Source organism: Impatiens glandulifera, chromosome 3, assembly GCF_907164915.1.
Source record: "Impatiens glandulifera chromosome 3, dImpGla2.1, whole genome shotgun sequence".
Taxonomy (NCBI): Eukaryota; Viridiplantae; Streptophyta; class Magnoliopsida; order Ericales; family Balsaminaceae; genus Impatiens; species Impatiens glandulifera.
The window spans coordinates 48,151,418-48,167,984 of NC_061864.1; the positions used below are offsets into that span (position 1 = coordinate 48,151,418).

A 16,567-nucleotide genomic window follows, 5' to 3' on the forward strand; every position below is an offset into this window, starting at 1 on the left:
GAATAAAAATTAAATAGAAAGACTATTAACTTTATTTTTGTTTATATTACAGAAAACAAAAAAAAACTACAAAAACTTTGCAGAAGAAAAAAGAGATAAATTAATTAATAAATAAAAAGAGAGAAATTAAATAAATAATTAATAAAAAATAAGAAAAAAAAATTTAATTAATAAATATTTAAATTAAAAAAACTCTATTTACTAACAAATGCTAAATGAACCCATTTTTGTTAATACATGCGTTTAAATGAACTTTTATAAATTCATACGTCTAATTGATCTAATTATACAAATATATACGTTTAAATGAAATTTTTTCTAAATTTATAAGTAATAATGATAAATGTGAGTCTAATATTGATTGTTAGCAAATTGTTAGTTGTTAGTCTTTATTGTCTTTTATTCGACTAGGGCTTATTTAATTATTCTTGGTCTGAGCTTGTATGTATAACTAGTTTAGGGTTTTTAGACTAATCTAATCCTTAAAAAGGTTGTTTGCAAAGGTTTATATACAAAGTTTGTCGTCAAAATCAACCAGAGATGCGACGAAAATGAAGATCGGAAGAGAATAGAACATGACGCACTCATATCCATTACTCACGAAGAGTAACTACTCGGTGTGGGCGTTGAAGATGCGGGTAAACTTACAAGCATAAAGAGTGTGGGAAGTCTTGATGCTCGACGAGGTCGACAAACGGAAGGATAGAATGACATTCGTCGCCATCTATCACTCTCCGAGGAAGTCCTTCTCATGGTAGTCGAGAAGGATTTTGTCAAGCAAGCATGAGAGACGCTGAAGGCAATGCATGTTGGAGTGGAGAGATTTAAGGAGGCAAAAGTGAAAATTTTGAAGACTCACTTCGAGGCGATTAGCATGAAGAATGGGGAGTCTGTGCATGATTTCGCCATGAAATTAACATCCATCGTGACTAGTATTCGCTTGTTGGGAGAGAAGGTGGAGGAGATCTTTGTTGTCAATAAGTCCTTAAAGTCTTTCCACAAAATACATGCAGATCGTTACCAAAATCGAGCAATTTGGTGACCTCAAGAATATGACCGTCGAGGAGATCGTCGGTCGTCTCAAAGTCCACAAGGAGAGACTTTGCGGCTACGGAGACCAAGAGGACGATCACATATTTTTCACGCATGATGAATGGATGTTACAAATGAAGAAAAACGGAGAAGTCAAATTTTCTTCTAGATCGTCGAGTCGTAGCGACAATGGTGGAGATAATCAAGGTCATGGCAAAGGGCAAGGTCGAGGGCGAGGTCGTAGAGAAAGCTCACCTCAACAAGAAGATACCAAGCCCCGTAAAGACAAGAGCATACTGAAGTGTTACACTTGTCAAAAGCACGTAGTGCCCTAACAAAAGGCCCAACGATAAGGCAAACCTCACTAGCTTCCATGACGAGGAGTCCGCATTAATATTTGCTAAGGGAGTGACAAACGTTTTGCATGAAGACGAGGAGAAAAACCTTGAAGAATTTGTGCAAGAATCATCCAAGGAGGAACTAGAGGTGGTGTTGCTCAATGAAGAGAAAGGCATGGCGAACCTCCTCGCAAGTGGCAATGAGTATAATCACACTGACGCATGGTACATTGACATTGGAGAAAACAACCATATGACGGGCCATCGAGAGAAGTTCATCGCATCCGAGCACCTCTCCTAATAGTTTCTCAACTAAAGTCCTTCGCATGATACTACAATACCTGCCTTAAACTTTGTCTCAAATGAAGATAAAACAACCGTTCGTTGCTTCTGATATTTTCAGGTGAACATATTCCCATTGAGATAAAACACCATCCTTCTAGTGATTTTTCTATCGTATGTATCACCAGTTAGGTCGCTATTAGTAAAAACGAACGAGTTCTTCAACTTCTCGTCCTATTCTTAAATGAATCATATAGTTCATTGTTCCCTTCACGTAACTGAGAATGTGTTTTACTGCTTGTTGGTATAGAGTGGTAGGTTGTTCCATGTATCGACTCACTATGTCAACTGCATAAGAGATATATGTCGAGTGTGCGTCAAGTACTTGAGACGACCAATGATACGCTTATACTCCTTCGGATCCACTAAACTTTCTTGTACATCCTTTATGATCTGCAACTTTTCTTCCATTAGATGGCCCGTCATATGGTTGTTTGCTCCATTTTCAAGGCGTTACTATGATTGTACTCATCACCACTTGCGAGAAGGTTCGCCATAAGTTTCTCTTCATTGAGCAACACCACCTATGGTTCCTCCTTGGACGATTATTGCACGAACTCTTCGAGGTTTGTCTCCTCGTCTTTAGGAAAAAATGTTTGTCACTCCCTTAACAAATATTAATATTGGCTCCTCGTCATGGAAGCTATTGAGGTTTGCCTCATCGTCGAGAATTTTGTTAGGGAACTCGGACGCGTAGTGCCCGTACTTTTGATAAACGCAATACTTCACTGTGCTCTTGTCTTTGTGGGGCTTGGTGTTTTCTTGTCGATGTGAGCTTTCTCCACGACCTCAAACTCGCCCTCGACCTTGCCCTTTACCACGACCTCGAACTCACCCTCGACCTTTCCCTTTACCATGACCTTGGTTATCTCCACCATTGTTTCTATGACTCGACGATCTAGAAGAAAAAATGGCTTCTCCATTTTTCTTCATTCATGACATTCATTCATCATGCGTGATCAATAGGTGCTCCTCCTCTTGTTCTTTGTAGCCTTAAAGTCTCTCCTTGTAGACATTGAGAGGATCGACGATCTCCTCGATGGTCATATTCTTGAGGTCACAAAATTACTCGATCGCGGTAACGATCTGCATCTATTTTTGTGGTAAGGATTTAAGGAACTTCTTGACGACGGAGATCTCATCCATCTTCTCTCCCAATGAGCGGATACCAGTCACGATGGATGTCAATTTCATGGTGAAATCATCCACCGACTCTCCGTTCTTCATGCGAATCGTCTCAAAGTGTGTCTTTAAGTTTGAACTTTTTTCTCATTAACTCTCTCCACTCCAACGTGTATCGTCTTTAGCGTCTCCCATGCTAGCTTGACAAAATCCTTCTCGGCCACCATAAGAACGATGTTCTCGGGGAGCGCTTGATAGATGGTGGCGAGAGCCATTGTATCCTTCTGTTCGTCGTCCTCGTCGAGCATCACGGTTTCCCACACTCCTTGTGCTTGTAAGTTTACATGCATCTTCAACGCCCACACCGAGTAGTTACTCTTTGTGAGTAACAGATATGAGAGCGTCATGTTCCCTTCTCTTACTATCTTTATTGCCATCGCATCTCTAGTTAAATTTGACGACATGTTCTTCAGATAGACTCTAATACTAAATGTTGGTTCCGATCATTGGATCTTCTAAGAACAACGATGAAGAAATAAAAATAGGGAAAATTGGGAAGAACAATGATATATATGTTGAAGAGGAAAAGTTTTAAGAGTTTTAAGTGTTTCATATCAACCTAGGCAAATAACTCTTTTAAATGAGTAAATTAGTCTAAAAAAATATAAATTACTTATATACATATAAGCTCAAATCCTTTAATAATTTTTCTTATCAGTTATTTCTTATTTTTCTCTTTTCATCATTGTTCTTACAAGATCAATAATAGTAACCAACAATAAATAATTACTATTTAAAATAAAACTTCTTAATTAAATAAATATAAAAAAATTTAATTGAATAAAAATAATTCAAAATTGTAACAAATTGATTTTTTTTATATTATTTTTAAAAAATTATACATAAGCAAAAATGTTATTAATTTGTATTATATTAAACTTTTATATCACATGATTCACCTCTCTTCGCATCCCAAGTAAAATATATAAAAAAAAAGTTATCTTTTTAATAAAGATATTTTAATAGAGGCGGTTAGGAAATGGCGGTATATGTAGTAATACCGGCACTTCTAGATATTGTTTTACACGTGGCAGACTCCACAATATAAACACGTGTCTTTTAATATCCTCAGTAGGTCCCACTTCCTTGCTCAAATTTGTCCTCATCCCCAACCCTTTAATTTATTTTATTGTACTTAATTAACGGAAGTTCTAACGGAGCTAAAAAAGAAGACGATTCCGTTAACCTAAACATCCGTTATAAAACTAAACTGGAGCTTTCTTCTCTCTCTGCTTTATCTGCTACAGTCTAGACTCTTCCACTCTCTTCCTTCTTCACCATTTCACAAGCGGTCGCTTTGATTCTTCATTATTTCTTTCGAAAATCAGCAAATTCAACCCATCTCTTTCGTGCCTCAAGTGGGTATTCTCTTTTGAGTGGTTTTGTAGGATTAAAATTCTCTTTTGCTTCTGATGATCTAGTGAATTTAGAGTTTTATAGGTTGTGGTTTTCGTTTCACCGAAGGAGGATCGGATGTTTTGATTCAGTGTCTCTGTATCATCACGGTGGTCACTTAGAATCGTATTCGATTTCATAGTCTATTTTACAGAATTTACTCTTTGGTAATGGGTTTTTGGTAATGGGTTGTTATGAAGCTTATTTAATCTCAACTGGGTATTTTTTGCTTCCTTTGGTTTTGAATTCGGAATTCTCTGCTGCTCTGATTTCATTTTTGTTTTAAGGGAATTGGGTTTGCTTCGAGTTAATTTGTCTTGTGTAAATTCCTAATGATTGTAGGAAATGGAACAGATTGCGAACTATGAACTCCGGTATGTTGATGAGTATTATAATGTGAGTAACTTGGATGAAGAGTCCTATGGAGATGCTGATGGTAAAAGGAATGGTTCTGATGACTCTTTGAACTCAGATGAGGACTTCGTGGAAGTGGTATGATTTGGCTTGATGCCAAATTTTGTAAGCAGCTTATTTAATTGATGAATGAAGGATTCTTATGTTAATTAATGGGACTATAGGCTAAACCAAAGACTGACACATCAGCTCTGGAAGCTAGAAATGGCAGGGATGTCCAGGGAATTCCATGGGGGAGACTCAACTTTACTAGACAAAAGTATCGTGAGACAAGATTGAAACAATACAAAAACTATTCCAACTTATGTTACTCTCGTGAAGATCTGGAAAAGGTATGTTGTTATCATCTGATTACCCTGCTGTCTGCTGAAAATTTACTATTTCTTTAATTTCAGTGTTTGATGCAAAATAGAATAGATTCAATATGATGGTTGTTGAATAGGTTGTCAGACAGATAAATGATAAATCAACCCGTTTCTTGATAACGAAGACTCTTCATAATTGTGAAAAGATGGGCTGGCATGTTCTTTATTATTGTACTGCCTAATGTTTACAAAGCGATGATTTCATTCAGTCAGTTTTAGTGATGAGTACTTGAGGCCAGTTTAGATTATTTTGTTCTCACCCAATTGTTATTTGGGATCAGGTCTTTTCCCTTTTACCCTTTTATATACAGATCTCCTTCTCCTTTGAGAAGGGATTTTTGTTGATCCTTGCAAAAACAATTGGCTGTATTGTATCTTCTTTTCTAGTTTGATTTTTTTGTGTCCCTTTTGACACTTTAACTGGTTCATGGTCGATGACCCTACAAGCCTGTACAATAGTATTAGCCATTATTTAGTTTTTGTTGAGCCCTGCTAAGGTTTATCATTCACAGATTAGCAAGAAAGTTGAGAAAGGCCACAACTTCTACCAATTTCAATACAACACAAGAATTGTCAAGTCCACAATTGTACATTTTCAGGTAGCTCTTCTTAACTAGTACTTACTTTACATTTATGTGTTCTATTTATTAATGGTTTTGGATTGCCTAGTGTCTTGTTGTACCATTGTGCACTTCTCAGAAGGTATGATTTCAAGCTTACGGTAGTGCATGGTCAGTTCTTGCGTTGATTCACATCAGAGGGTTTTATGATAGCTCTATTTGTGTGACTTTGAGCACAATTATTCAATCTCAGATAAAAGTGATTTGCTTCAGAAATACATATTCTTAGCCTGGTTCAGGTATTTCTGAGCTGGGCATTGTATGTATTCACTAATCCTTTTTGTGCAGATTAATTACAATTGCCATGTGTTGCTTGCATATTTATAAAATTAGAAGATCTGTATTTGGAAGGTACAACTCTAAATACGCATGAATCAGCTTCTCATCAGCTGAGTATTATCTATGCCAAGTTAAGGATGAGGAACATGGTGGTGAGGAATTACCTGGATTTTGTGATCTTTCATTCAAGTAGAGATATTTATTATCTTCATTCTATTGACATCATTTTTTTAAAGTGGTCAACTTTATCATTGGAATGGAAAGGAATGCAAGAAGAAGTGGAACAAGAGAAAAAGGGGCACTATAAAGGCTAAATGCCAATAAGATAAAAAAGATCCCGTGCAAAAATTCCCATCTATTGACATAATTTCTATTTGAGAATTTTTTAAAATTATTTATGGGACTGGTGACAGTTTTTTGACTTCCTAGTTGTACGTACATATATGAATCTTGGAAGTTGTCATCAATGATATATTATTGTGTTGGTACTTATTTAGGACTATCTTCTCTTGTGCATGTATATATTTGATTTTAGAGATGAAATATGAACTTGCATTAATTTCCTATGTTCACTATAGTTGCCAAAACATTTGGTTTTTGTTCCTTTCTAAAATCTGACAAGTCGGATTTTGATTGCTAAGCTATAGTCTCACATTATTTACTGCATAATTGATTCCTGTCTATTGCTTTCTGCTAATAACCATAGAATACTGGGGAATAAAAGCTGGTCAAAAAATAATAAATTATGATTAGTGATTTGATTTATAGTAGCTACTAGACTTTGGTTGTTATAGTTGCCTTCGTGGTGAACATGATTGCAGTTGAGGAATCTGGTAGCCGCAACATCTAAACACGATGTTTACCTGATGCAAAGCTTCTCAGTAAAGCACTGGTCTGCCCTTCTTAAAACGGGAAAAGAAGTTTTGAATGCAGCTAAACCAATTGTCCCCTACCTAGTAAGTATCATCACTCGTAGGATTATTCTCTAGATTCTGTATGGATTTCAGGAACTGGAGGTTTAATTCATACATCTTCTGTAGAAGTCATCAAACACCTGTTTGTCCCATCGGCTCCCAAGGGTTCAAATAAGCACCATGGCTGTTAAAGACAACCTTCTAGTTGCTGGTGGTTTCAAGGGGGAGCTAGTCTGCAAGGTAAAAGTGTATTGAATTACTGAAATAATGCATTTTGATCTTGCTCATAGGGATGGTCATTTCAATCCCTTCCCATTTTTACTTGCATATTCTCATTTGAAATTTTCTAAACGTGTGCAGTATCTAGACCAATCAAGGGTAGCCTTCAGCACAAAACTTTCACCGTCAGACGATGATGCAATTACAAATAACGTAGAGATATCGCTTAGTTCATCCAAGGAGCAGAGGGTTATAACTGCAAACAACGATGCCAAAGTGCGAGTATTCGATACCTCTAATTTCACATGCCTCAACTGCTTCACCTACCCATGGTCAGTCAACAACACATCCATCAGTCCCGACGGTAAAATGCTCGCAGTCCTCGGGGACAATTCAGATTGCTTGATTTCCGATTCTGAAACGGGTAAGACTATCGCCAATCTTAAAGGACATTTGGATTATTCATTCTCGTCAGCATGGAATCCCGATGGTAGGATTGTTGCAACTGGAAACCAAGACACTACATGCAGATTATGGGACGTGAGGAAACTAAATGAGGCAGTTATGGTTCTGAGGGGGAGAATGGGTGCAATCAGGGCTGTAAAGTTCTCGTTAGATGGTCGGTTTATGGCTATGGCTGAACCTGCTGATTTTGTTCACGTGTTTGACGTGAGAACGGGATATGAAAATGTGCAAGAGATTGATCTGTTTGGGGAGATTAGTGGAATATGTTTCAGTCCTGATACTGAAGCTCTTTTTGTTGGTGTATCGGATCGTGTTTATGGAAGCTTGTTAGAGTTTAATAGGATAAGCTATAACAATTATCTCGAGACTGTTTTATAGATCTTAAAAATCACGGAATAAACTAGCGTGCCCCCATCCCACTTCAGTTCATACAACAGGTGACTTTCGATCTCTTAGTAAGACTCTTAATGGTTTGTTTTAGACTTTTTTGTATCGAGAAAAGGGAATTTGCCCAAGTTACTCTATTGGGCTGTTAGCTTTGCTGGCTTTGTACCCAAATATGGTTTATGCTTGTTTTTGTTTATAGCTACAAAATATGCACCTGTATTGAAGTTGGTTTTACTCATATGGTCACGGAATACTCTCTGAAACATAATACACTTGTTGATATTCATCATTTAGTTGTTATGGTTGTTCAATTTTGACATATAATTGTAAAACATAATACATTTGTTGTATAAATTCTTTTTTGTTATCAGTTGCTTGTGAAAACCAAGATTATAAAAAATTATGAGTTGTGTCAGTCGGTGTAAAGTGAGTCAATTTCCACATAAATTGACATTATTTAAAATTAAACATGATACTTGAAGATAGTGATTTCTTAACAAGATTTAAAGTTGAATCAAAAGTATTTGAATTTGTATCCCATAGATAATGATTTCTTAACCAGATTTATAAACAATAGGGGTTACATTGATCTTGTTTGTTTAGGGTTTTGGTTTTTTTAAAGTAATTTTGTTTGATAAAAAATCATTTAAATATTTATTGGTTTAATTATTTAAATATATTTTTTAAAATTTTAATTTAATAAAACTGAAGTATAAAAAAGTTATAAAAATCTAGTAAAATTACAGCTAGTCACTTTTTACCATGTCAATAATAATATTGTCTAAATAGGTGAGGATTAATTTGATTCATGTTTCTGATATGTGGGCTATTTAATTTTCTTTTTTTTTTTCAAGTGTTAAAAGTGTGGAAGACTGTTTGATTCAGCATTTTATTCAGACTTTTATGTACAATGTCTTATTTACTAAAAACTTGTTCAGTTGAATTTTTAGAAAAAAATTAATCATATTCATTCATCCACATTTTATTATACATTACTCAATTTATTAACTAATACAAAAAAATAAATTTTATTTTTATCTATTAATTTGATGAATCTTATTTTCTATTTATTTGTTATTAGTTTCTTATATGTTTTACAAGCTTAATTTTTGAGCAATTTATCGTTTTCTTTAAGAGTTAAAAGTGTTGAAGACGGGTGGTTTGATTGAGTTTATTCACAATATATTATTCCGACTTTTATTTACAACTAGCATTTTTCCCGTGCATTTGCACGAGTATTAACATAAAAATCGTGAAAAAAAATTACGGATAACATTTTTTATTTTATTTTTAACCGTTTTAAGTTTATGGGTGGGTCAACCCACAATCCGACCCAAGTATCCATTTACTCAACACCTATATAGATTAGTTAGTTAAAAAGTTGAACTTATATTAATATTAAACGTCCCGCGTTTATCAAATTTGGTGTTGAATTTAAAATATAAAGTCTTTGTAGCCTAGTTGGTTAAAGAGTTGTACTTGTTTTGTTAGTTTGCAAGTTCGAAACATACCTCTAGCATTTTTAATTTTATTTTTAACCGTTTTAAATTTAAAAACGGGTCAACCCACAATCCGACCCAAGTATCCAAATTAACCACAGCTCTCGACCCGCCAATCCAGACACTTTAAAAATTAAGCATCATTATATATATATAGATTAGTTAGTTAAAAAGTTGAACTTATATTAATATTAAAACGTCCCGCGTTTATCAAATTTGGTGTTGAATTTAAAATATAAAGTCTTTGTAGCCTAGTTGGTTAAAGAGTTGTACTTGTTTTGTTAGTTTGAAAGTTCGAAACATACCTCTAGCATTTTTAATTTTATTTTTAACCGTTTTAAATTTAAAAACGGGTCAACCCACAATCCGACCCAAGTATCCAAATTAACCACAGCTCTCGACCCGCCAATCCAGACACTTTAAAAATTAAGCATCATTATATATATATATATAGATTAGTTAGTTAAAAAGTTGAACTTATATTAATATTAAAACGTCCCGCGTTTATCAAATTTGGTGTTGAATTTAAAATATAAAGTCTTTGTAGCCTAGTTGGTTAAACAGTTGTACTTGTTTTGTTAGGTTGCAAGTTCGAAACATACCTCTAGCATTTTTAATTTTATTTTTAACCGTTTTAAATTTAAAAACGGGTCAACCCACAATCCGACCCAAGTATCCAAATTAACCACAGCTCTCGACCCGCCAATCCGGACACTTTAAAAATTAAGCATCATTATATATATATAGATATCTTAATTACTGTTTTTGATAAAACTAAAAGCTGAGATCTGAATTTTAAGTAATTTAAGTCTTAAATATCTTGAGATAAAAATTGAATTAAAATATCTGAATTTTAAGTATTTAATATTTAAATTAATTTTATAATATCTAAAATTAATATAAAAAAATAAATAAATTAAGACTATTATATCCTTATATATTAATTATATTAATTAATAAATTATATTGAATTATATAATTTAATATATTAAATAAAAATATTAAAAATTAATATTAATATTATTTTTAGATGGTATATATTAAATTATTATTATTATTATTACTATATATATATATATATGCGTGGTTAGAAATCGACTTCAATAATAGAAGGGGTTGAATATTGTTGAGCTAATTTTAACTTTCAATGTGATTTTAATCCCGTTAGATATTAAAATTTGTTTCTATTTTTCAGGAAATTGTAATAAGTTTTTGAACGGATTGAAGTGCGAAAATGTTTACTAAATTTGAAGCAACATATTACGGACTAAGAGATTTAGTAATAAATAACACAAGAGTTTTATGGATGTTCGGAGATAAAACTCCTACATCTCAACTTCTTCTGTTTCCAAAAGGATTTTACTATAAGACTTTGGTTTGTATAATATCTACACAAACCTAGTCAGAACTCAAGACTTAATAGCTGCATGTTCTGAACTCTTAGCTATCACTCATTATTGAACAAACAATGTTCTGTTCAACTTAAAACATTGATAATACTCTCAGGTAATACAGTAAATTATTTATTTGCTTATACAATGTATGCTTAACAGCTAGAGAGAGAGTAAGCAAGAGAATCAAGATCGTGAGTCCAGAGATTTTGAATTGCAGAAGCCGGTTCGAACTAAAAACTAATTGCTTTGTCGTTGTACTTTGATGCTCTTTTATATTGAAGCGTAGTACCGGTCGAATCTGATTCTTGGATACGTGAACTAACCGAGAGGATTCACCGTACCGAGAATCTAGATATTCATAGATCATGAATTGACCGAGGGGATTTGTCGTACCAAGAATCCAGATATTTAGGGATCGTGAATTGACCGAGAGAATTCGTCGTTGTACTCTACTTCTCTTTTATATTAAAATATAGCAACGGTCGAGTCTGATATGTGTCAACTTTCTAATGGTTGTATGTGGCAGTTGTACACTTTGGCGTCTTAAGCTGATGAGTCAGCCTACTGAGAGCGAGCTATGCTGATAAGAAGGCGCTTCTTCATACGACTGTTAGCGCTAGGCTACTGCTAGCGCTTCTTCACACTATTGCTGAAGCAAGGCTGTTGTCGGCGCTTTTTCAGACTACTACTAAAGCAAGACTATTGTTAGCGCTTCTTCAAACTGCTATTGAAGAAATACTGTTGCGGGCGCTTCTTCAGACTGCTGCTGAAAAAAGACTGTTGTCAGCGCTTTTTCAGGCTGTTGCAGAAACAAAGTTGTTGCCGGCTCTTTTTAGACTGTTGCTGAAACAAGGCTGCTGTCAGCTCTTCTTCAATTCTGCTGTTGAAGCAAGGTTGTTGCCAATGCTTCTTCATACTACTCTTGGCGCTTCTTCAGACTTCTGTTGAAGAAAAAGTTATTGTCAGCGCTTCTTCAACTCTATTGTTGAAGCAATGCTACTGCTAATGCTTCTTCAAATCTGTTGTTGAAGCAACCCTATTGCCAATGACTCTTTAACTTTACCTGCGCATTAAATATTAGTAGAACTTAGTTTTATTCAATTATCAATGTATCATCAAAACTACATCGTATTAAAATTTATTATACTAAGTTCATTTTTATCAATTAAAATGTTTTCCGTAATTCAGCTTGATTAAAGATTTCTTCTTTAATCTTAACCTAATTAAGTTTCTCCTTTTTCTTTCTTTAATTTATTATTATTACAATTTCCCCATTTTTGATGATGTTAAACTAAGTCGTAAGATCAGGAAATCAAAGGTAAATTATATATTTACATAAATACACAAAATTTACACAGTTAAATTAATATTCAGATATCCCCCCTTTTCAATACTTCCGAGTCCGGTCCCAGTTGACTCATAGCCATCTTCCTCCACGTCCAGGCTTTCCCCTGCATGATCTTCCCCCTCGACTGCTTTCCCCCTTTTTAACAGCATCAGCATCTTCAATTCGTCTGTCTATTGCATACTTGAGGTAGTTTGTTACTTCAACAAGCTGAATGTCGATGGTATCAATCTTTATGGAGAGATCAACGTGTTGGTCACAGTTGATTTTGAGCAGAATTGGATTTCAGCCTGGTCATCAACTCCTTGATGATCTTCACCTCAATACAATTCCTCGACACTTGTCTAAGGATTTGATTCTGCGCCGAAACTACCGAGGCCAAAACTTTTAAGGTAACAGCCGACTGCTCCTTGAGGGATTCTAGCTCGTCGAAGATAGCAGCAACACTTCGTTATAGAGGCGTAATGACATATTGCATCAGACTTCGAAAGTCCACCGTTCCTCAAGATGACTCCTTTAGAGAGTGAGGAGTTGACTGTTCCATCTAGGAACAAGCATGTATCATCTGAAGAGGTGAGATATGAGTGCTTTCCTGGATCACAGACGACGCTGGATCTTTGGAGGAAGAAGAGACTCGAGGAGTGGGCACTTGAACTAGCGCTCGAGACTCATCGTTGACCCCTTGAATTTCTACATAAAGGTCTTTGAGAAATTCAGTCACTTCTTTAGAGTGATTGGATGCAGTCGGGAGGGATTGCTGCTTCAATGCAGAAGGATTCTTCTCGGCAGTCGGACTGGGTTCCGGCTCAGAATATGAAGATATCAGCACAGTACCCTGAGACAGTTCTTCTTCAGGAGTAGGAGAGGAAAGTTGGACAACAGATTCAGAAAATTCCTTCTTGGAAGCCGGGGAGGAATGCTGCTCAGGAGCTTTAGAGGGAGGCTCCTTCTCATAAACAGGGAAGGAGTTAAGTTCAGCAGCTTCTAAGATCTCCTTCTCAGAAGCATGAGAGGAGTTCTACTCAGCAGTATGAGAAGATGAATGCTCAGAAGCTACAGAGGGCTCCCTCTCATGAGAAGAAGATGGATGTTGCTCAGCAGCTTGGGATACATGCTGCTCAACAGCAAAAGGAAGCTTCTTTTGCACAACAACATGGATAGGCTGCTGCTCAGCCACCTGGAGAGGCAGCTGCTCTGTTATTTGGATAGGCAGCTAGTTTCTTTACAAAACGAATGAACTCATGTTCTTCCACCATGGAGAGTTGTTGTACAACAATAAGGGATTGCACATTCTTAACGAAGAATAATTACTCTTCAGCATCTGAACTGTTCAGCACAGCAAAAGACGTCCTTTTTTGTTGTTCAGCATTACTGGAGGACTCTGTGCCCTATATGAACGACAAGGAAATCGAGTTGAAAGAGTACATGATCTGTTACAAACGGATATTGACTTTGGCATTCATCCATGTTGTTCTCTCCAAAGGGTTGTAATTTGCCTGCCTTTGTCAAAGGATCAGGTGCAAGGCACTGCCTTTAGCGACGGCCACAACTAGCTTCTGAGAGCTTCTGAACGTTCATGGTGCAAGCCCAAGTCAGGGCTGATTTCTCTAGAAAAATCAGTGCCTTGAACTGCTGACTCAAATCGGCACCGTGGAGGAACTGATGGAATCTTTTGTGGAGCCTTATGTTGCTCCATTTATTGAAGATCCACAACCTCTCTGTCGCAGCTATCGTCTCAACCTCCTCCATAATGTGGTTGATGGTTTGCTTCACAATTGAGAGAGGCTCGGAGACAAAGACCACAAGGTCTTTCCCCTTTCCTGCAACTTTGGCAGGCTGGGCAGTAGGGACAGATTCCCTGAATGTTATTCCTCTAGAAGCTTTAGCACTTCTTGCAATTGCCGCTGGAGAGGCGGCTGATATTGGGACAACAACTTTAGGGGTTGCTGCTTCAGGTTGTTCTACAGCAGGGTAAGCAACTGTCTAAACAAATGGAGTTTCAACAATCTGGCTAGTAGGCACAACACCTAGCTCTACAACAGGGGTGACATCAATGTCGCCCGCATGAGTTTCAGCGGTAATACCAACTAACACAATAGTTGGTGTTTCAACTAGTTTCATAGCGGGAATTACAACAGGCACTATGGATATAATATATTTAGAGGCTATCATAGGAGTTACCTCTATAGTAGGGGATACCTCCAATCTTGACTTCTTTGTCTTTAGTAGAGACATGTTTCTGACTATTGGAGCTTGTAGTCGATTCCTCAATCCCCGGCTTCATTCTCTTTTCTGGGGTTGGACGTCGAGAGATGGAGGAGTGTTTGGACAGGATAGTCGATTGTTCGCTCGTTTGTTGAACGGTAGATCCAAGGCTGGTGTCCTTGATCCCTTTCATTCTGGAGTATTAGTTACAGACCATTCGGTTGGTCATAACTTTGTTGATGTGGATGTTTATTATATTTCCCACATTCGCCTGAAGATGTTCGAACAACCTGTTGAGTTGTATGGCATAACTAGTGTACTGCTTCTTTGGCAGCGTGAATATAGCCACAAGGATATTGAACATGACAGACGACCAGTTGATGGATATTCCCTTGGTTATAGTCACCATTATCTCAAATCGTTCTTGGGTGTATGCATCGAAGGATCCTACCTTCGCCAGAAGTGATTTAGAGACAATGTTGTTTAGAAGACAGGCCTTCGACTTTATGGACTTCTTCCCATGAGTATCAACTGGGAAAGAGATATCAGAGAAGGCTATTTGCATTCCCTTGAGAGATTCAGTCGGAAGGTCGAACTCTGTTAGCCCTTCCGTCAGAAGCTCGAAAACTTGGGCAAAAAGCTCTTTAGAAATAGAGACCTCCACATCTTTCACCATTGCCTGAACCACGTCACCGACTATCCTCCCAATCGTGAAGAAATCACGAACCTCCTGTTCGTGAATGGTGAATGGACCCTCGAGAAACTTCCTCAGACCGGAAGCTTTTAGGGTTTTGAACATTTCTACCATCTTCGGCATTCCCATGGAGTAGATTGAATCAAAATCCACTTGCATTGTGTTTTGGGCAAAAGAAGTCATTTCAGATTTAGGTTTGAGAAGATGAAGAAGATGATGAAGATTTAGGGTTTCAAACCGTAGAGAATCGCAAGAGATTTCTAGAGAGAAGATAAATATTTAGGATTATAGAATCGCAAATAGAATATGAGACGTCTTAGGCGTGTTGGGTACTCTTTATAGAGCCTAACCGACATGTGTCGTTATATAAAATAAAAAGACATTATTTAATTAAGTATGCGTCTATTATTTAATTAACTATGTGTTTATGTCACATTTCACGTGTCTTCATGTTATTTTAAAATAAATGGAGGGAAATATTTATTTTTAAAAATGTGACCGTTCACTATCTAAAGAGGAATTTAAACGACAGCGTATTGATATGATTAATACAGCTGTTCCACTTGGCTTAATACGAGTCGTCTAATGCTCACTCGGACAACCGACTAACTGCGCTTTCCGCTTACCTTGTATTTTAGTGTAATATTACTACTTTGTTGAAGGCGTGCTGCTGACGCATAGCTATAACCGTGTCGACAACAGACTTTACCTAATATCTGAGTGTCATTATTAGACTAAAATTCCAAGTGACTTAAGCCCAGTCTTGTCTGATGTACAGTGGCATCGATCAACTTCTCTTTCAGCACGATTGGAGACATTCATCTCAACACGTATGGCTTATTAGCTGTTTGACAAATTCCCCCAAGTTTTTGCATACAAAATTTATTTAACTCTAGAAGACTTAAAATATTTCTAAAGTAAGAAAACTTAGTCTTAGGGAGTGGTTTCATGAAGATGTCATTCACTTACTGATACGTTGGCACATATTCTAGTCGAATGTGTTTTTACACCACGTGATCCTGGATAAAATGATGTCGGATGTTGATATGCTTCATTCTTGAGTGTAACACCGGATTATAAGTGATAGTGATAACGCTAGTGTTGTCAAAGAAGATCGTAGACTCGTCTGCCTAGATGCCAAAGTCTTTCAACTGTTGTTGGACCCACAACAGTTAGGCACGGCAGTTGCCTACAACAAGATATTATACTTTTGTTGTAGACGTGAAAATGGACGTCTGCTTTTTGCTAAATTAGGAGATCAGGCGATCACCAAAGAACTGACAGGTTCCACTGGTGCTCATTCGATCGATCTTACAACCTGTATAGTATGCATCAGAGTAACTAATTAAGCTAAAACTAGAATCCTTCGGATACCACAGTCCAACACACTGAGTTCCCTTTAGATATTTCAAGATACGCTTAACATCTATGTAATAAAAATCTTTAGGATTAGTCTAAAATCTTCCGCACATGCCGAC

At 36.4% G+C, this 16,567-nt stretch overlaps 1 protein-coding gene across 4 annotated transcripts; it reads left to right on the forward strand.

Moving 5' to 3' along the window:
* The first annotated feature begins 4,134 nt into the window (after positions 1 to 4,134).
* LOC124931589 (uncharacterized WD repeat-containing protein C2A9.03) lies at positions 4,135 to 8,187 on the forward strand. Of its 4 annotated transcripts, none has more exons than XM_047472096.1 (8): positions 4,189 to 4,252; positions 4,335 to 4,508; positions 4,632 to 4,781; positions 4,868 to 5,035; positions 5,581 to 5,667; positions 6,789 to 6,923; positions 7,011 to 7,121; positions 7,242 to 8,187. In XM_047472096.1, the coding sequence occupies exons 3-8, from the start codon at positions 4,635 to 4,637 to the stop codon at positions 7,941 to 7,943; spliced, it is 1,350 nt and encodes a 449-aa protein (XP_047328052.1). In that variant the 5' UTR covers positions 4,189 to 4,252; positions 4,335 to 4,508; positions 4,632 to 4,634; the 3' UTR covers positions 7,944 to 8,187. The 4 variants fall into 4 exon arrangements, with proteins under 4 accessions (XP_047328050.1, XP_047328052.1, XP_047328049.1 ...); XM_047472093.1 differs by having other exon boundaries at positions 4,191 to 4,252; positions 7,008 to 7,121; XM_047472094.1 differs by lacking the exon at positions 4,335 to 4,508 and having other exon boundaries at positions 4,135 to 4,252; positions 7,008 to 7,121.
* Positions 8,188 to 16,567: the final 8,380 nt, after the last annotated feature.

What these genes read in the sequence shown, in the direction of transcription:
- LOC124931589 (XM_047472094.1), top strand. Translation starts at nt 4,635, where the DNA reads ATGGAACAGATTGCGAACTATGAACTCCGGTATGTTGATGAGTATTAT. An exon ending in ATGAGGACTTCGTGGAAGTG is followed by an intron (nt 4,782 to 4,867) that starts GTATGATTTGGC and finishes ATGGGACTATAG; the next exon opens with GCTAAACCAAAGACTGACAC. An exon ending in AACCAATTGTCCCCTACCTA is followed by an intron (nt 6,924 to 7,007) that starts GTAAGTATCATC and finishes CATCTTCTGTAG; the next exon opens with AAGTCATCAAACACCTGTTT.